This window comes from Brassica oleracea, chromosome C5, assembly GCF_000695525.1.
Source record: "Brassica oleracea var. oleracea cultivar TO1000 chromosome C5, BOL, whole genome shotgun sequence".
NCBI lineage: Eukaryota > Viridiplantae > Streptophyta > Magnoliopsida > Brassicales > Brassicaceae > Brassica > Brassica oleracea.
In genome coordinates this window covers 31940389-31945269 of record NC_027752.1, presented here as the reverse complement: position 1 = coordinate 31945269, position 4881 = coordinate 31940389, and the positions used below count along the sequence as shown (strand labels likewise).

Here is a 4881-nt window from a genome sequence, read left to right as displayed (position 1 = left end):
AAAAAATATTGAGTTGCATTTCAAATAAAAAGGTAAAGATATTAAAAATATTCTAATTAAAATATGTAAAATTTAATATAGTTTTAAGGAAATGGTCAAAATAAAAAAAATTACACATAAAAAAAATCATGATTTTTGTTAACTGGGCGGATCATTATTTATATGATATCGCAACCGAAAGAAAAATTTATGTTTTTACAATTATCTAATTAACTATGTATACTCATTTTTTTATATTTTTTTATATGATATCACACATTCATAAAAAAATAGATAGTTTAAGATGCAAAAAAAAAAATATTTATTTAATGAATATAATATGAATGAATTTTACAAATATATCATTTAATAAAATAAATAATTAAAAACTGAAAATTCATATCCGCGCTATCAGGATCTAATAATCATTAAAAATTACAACTGGTGCCTGCACAAATCAAGAATTTGGTTAAATTTTATCTGCACATAAATAATTTCATGATTTTATACTGCACATAAATATTTTATCCTGAGCATCCTTACTCGTTGATTTCACGATTCTTCTAAAAAATCAAACACAAATATCTAGGCTTAAGATGTTGCAGAAAAGAGAGATTGAATCAAGAGAAATCGAAGAGTTAAAGAATTCTTAGTGAACGACAAAAGCGTATTCTTTGTATTCTTTTTCTTTTGTTCATTTAATCTGTTTGGGAATGTATGTTACTAAGTTATAGTTTTAATGTTTCGTGATGTCCAAAAAAATAAAAGGAAAATTTTTTTTCTGCAAATAGCTTGTATGACTGACACGTCAGCAGAAATCACTAAAATGACTTTTTAATTAACATATAGGGGATAGCCATTTTCACCATTTCGAAGATTACAACACCACTTTATCCAAAACTGCAAACTCCATTGAGACGTACAGTTGAAGGTTTACAACTTCGGATCTTACTGATTGACAAACACGATTCTGTAAAGCCTGCCAGAGTAAGAAGAGATGCAGACAAGAACAACGGGCTCTTTTCATTTCATCAAGACTTTTCTGCTAAGTTACTAATACAAATATTACAAACCTCGATACTTCCCTTCCACCAAGGAACTCTCTCCCAGTGTATTCTAAATTATCAAACTTACTTTAAAATTTCCAGAAAAAAATACAAAAAGAAAGTATCTTTTTAACTTCAGTCTAAGAGATGCTTAACGAGACAATTTATGCATCTAGTGCTTGCTTCTGTTAGAACAGTGAGTCTCTGTGTTTTGTTGCGCATCTTCCACCTCTTTGTCTTGGCATCAAGCACTTCCAAAGAACTGTTCTATTGACTGTGAGCAGAAAACGTTGGGAGCCGTTCTCTCTGGTTTCGCGTCAGAGACGTGAAGCTGATATTTTATGAACCTCTGCAATTAAACATAACATATATATAGAGAGAGACAAATCAACTGAACTGAAAATGTGAACGAGAATGTAAATGAATAAACGAGGAAAGGACTTTACAGCTAGTTGAGTGCTGATTTCTGGGTTTGTATCGATGTGCCAGTCAGGTTCGAGTTGTCTAACAAACGAACTTCTTCCCATCTCTGTACTACAAAAGAGCACCTGCATATTTTTCATGTCACAATACTGAGAAAGTCTTGACATTGTCTTGTTTGGTTGGACAAGATTGCCGGAAAATTTTCTGGTAATTATCTTTTGAGAAAGCTTGATTGGGTTGGGTACCTTATCTTTGACCAAACCACCAGATGTGAAAACGCCTGCAGTCTCTAGAGCCTGTAGAACTTTGGCCTGCATATAAGTGCTCAAAATGTGAGTTTCACAACCAGTGCTAATAAACATGCTTTGCTTAGCCAACCACAGAATATGTTACAAGAATGCACACACGTCTCAAGCATTTAGTTTTACCAATGAACTTGACTTTTTCATCTAATAATATAAAAAACATGTGCTTAAGAACCCTTTTTATCAAACATTGTCCAGTGTTCAACTCTAATGTTGAAAAGTATGACCCCAGTTTTTAAGCTAATTTGATGTGCCATGCCAGATCCAAGTACAGAGACAAAGGCCAAGAAAAGAACATGAATGAGAAGGAACATTGAATGGAAAATAAGTTGCTGCTCACTTCGCTTTCGTCGTCAAGAACTCTTTCCATGAGATACAAATCAGAATACTTTGTAATCTCTAGGAGGACTTCCAGGACAGATGACCTCACTGTTGCTTGTTTCTACATCAAAAATTTGCTCGAGTCAGGTACGCATAAAATGCAAAAAAAAATTACATGAATATCAAAAAGGGAAATATAACTACTTGGAGTTCTTCTGGACTTGATTCCTCAAGAATAACTCCAAGAAGACGGCATGTTACCTGCAAATCAATATTAGACAAGAGTGTGAAGCTCAACACAATAATCAAACCGTGGCACAGTGCTTCCATTCAAAACTTTGAACTCGAGCTAAAAAAAATAAAACTGTTGATGATTCAAAACGAGAAAAAGTTATTTGTAGCCCTCTACAAAAACTACATTAGAAGAGCTCAATGAACATCAAAAAGAGATGAACTGACAACAGTTTCAAATAATGAGATGCAATTTACCTTCCTGCCTTCACTAAGCTTCTGCCTAACTATCTGCCCCAGTGTAGGCTACAAAAAAAAGAAGGAAGTTCATTTATACCACAATAAACTCAATACTGCGTAAATGAAAAAAAGAATGTTACTTTGACAGGCTGAAAGAAGTGATCAACGACATCCTGCACTCCGTTATCCTCATGAGACGCCGAGACATCAGGTGGGCTCGAAGCTGGATTAGACTGAGAGGTTTCAGCTGGCTGCATCCTGCGTTTTGGCTGCCTTCTTGGAGGCTCCCCTGTTGTTCTCAACGCCCTCCATGTGAATATCACAGCAATTGCAAGACCAGCGATAGCGCCAACAGATCTTGAATCCTAATTACAAAGCCAGCAATTGCTAAAACGAATCAAAACTACATAACACTCTAAGTTCTAAATAAAGTTTGGATTTTTTTTTTTAATAACAGCTAGTTTTGGGCTGAATCAATTCAATTTCATTAATAATCTCCGATTTCAGATTAAACCGGCCCGAGCAACCGGAATTAGACGCAAATCAAAGAGATTCTAATTTCTAAATCCGATTACAGAGAGATAGAGAGAGAGAGAGAGAACCAGATTGCGAATAGATGTAGAGAAGAGGCTAGACATCTTAAAAGTGACGTAAGCGCTTAATCGTTTGATTAATCGAACGATCTCTTCCGTAGGTGACGACGACGAAGAAGACGATTCCGACATAGTTCCTTCGCTTTTTCCCCCTTCCAAACCAAATTTGAAAACGTCAGAAGAGCAATCAGATTCTTTAAAGCTTCAAAGCTTTCGAGAAAATCCAGAGAATAAAGGTCACTATTCTCGAGACGGTGACTTTAGACGGAGAGAGACACAACGATGAAAAGTCCACCCAATCAAACTGACACGTGTCTATTCTCGTGCGTGGCAACAGATGAGCGTGTGATACTACGGTTTTATGCCGTGGGGTGCGATGGATGGGATTTTCAGCGATGGATGGATGAAAACGCTGCGTTTATCTTTTTTCTTTTTTTTTTTTTTTTTTTTTTTTTTTTTTTTTTTTTTTTGTGAAAGTGTTTTACACAATAGATAGACAATATCACAATAGAAGAACCCGAAGTGTTTTGTGACTTTTGTCATTTGTGGGCCACTTAAGCTATCACGGCCTAACTATGCGTGAAATAAAGGACATAGGAAGATGAATATGTAGCACAAAAAACTACATGAGGAATTTTTTGAAAGATTTTTTCTTTTTTTAACATCTTAATTTTATTAATATCAAACGAGGTTTAACAAAGTATCAGAATCGAAACATACAACCAATACATTTTTAAGCTAAACATGATAATAAATAAGTAATAACACGATGCTTCCTAACTCATTTGCAGGATAGACTAATTCGCTAACTTGTTCTATCGTTGTTCTCGGTCTTATATGATCTTGTGTTCGGCTATCATCCATTGTGATCCAACGCCTTTTATCACTTAATAGATCAGGAGGCACGATCCATCTGTTACATCGTTGCCTATTCCATACACTCCCGCTGCAGGAGATAACATGCTTTGTTGTAATCTCTATCCAAAACCTGAGACACCCCTCGTATTGACTTTGATAATCATCTGACTCCATCTTTTTCCACTTCATGTCTTCACATACACGCTTCCCTTTTTCTCCTCTTATCCAATGAAAATGAAAACCAACTCTCTGGAATAGTGAACTTGCAATCGTCCACATCCAACTATTAATTGCATATACCTTCCCTAATCGTCTCCACTGCCATGGTGGTTTAGGATTCATTTTATTGTTCCAAGGAACTAGCAATCTTTTTGAAAAAATTGCAGAAAATGACAAACTATCGTGCCAAACCAGCCACGGAAATACGCCAACAAAGCAGAATCCTAGAATTCTGTTTGTTCGTAGATGATACTCAACAATTAAGGAGATAATGCACTCACCGGTAAGGGAGAAATTGAATTCGTCAAAGGTCTGACCCCAACCCCATATCCTCACAGTGAACCCGTAAGCAAACGGAAATTCGTTTATCCATGACGCACTACAAGAAAACATAACCTTAACGAAGGCGGTTTTCCTCGTTATTTCGTCGTAAAAGAGGCTTTACGACGAAATAGCGAGGAAGCGCTTTTGCTCGTTCCTCGTTCGTCGTAACACATATTTCCTCGCTAATTCGTCGTAACTTAGCGAGGAATATATTTCGTCGTAAAGACGAAGTAGGGCGATTCGTCGTAAAGACCACGTTAATATTCCACGCAAGGACGTCGCTACAATTCCTCGAAAATACCTCGAAATGAGTTTCTCGTAACCTACATGTAAATACCTTGA

General features: G+C 35.9%; 1 protein-coding gene across 1 annotated transcript; it reads right to left on the bottom strand.

The window, feature by feature from the left end:
- Window positions 1–985: 985 nt before the first annotated feature.
- Window positions 986–3406, bottom strand: LOC106292565 (peroxisome biogenesis protein 22). Its single transcript, XM_013728177.1, has 8 exons — window positions 3148–3406; window positions 2686–2910; window positions 2564–2611; window positions 2279–2335; window positions 2094–2195; window positions 1694–1759; window positions 1472–1573; window positions 986–1374 (listed from the first exon to the last, which is right to left on the bottom strand). Exons 1-8 carry the CDS (start codon window positions 3268–3270, stop codon window positions 1270–1272), a joined length of 828 nt encoding a protein of 275 aa, XP_013583631.1. The 5' UTR covers window positions 3271–3406; the 3' UTR covers window positions 986–1269.
- Window positions 3407–4881: the final 1475 nt, after the last annotated feature.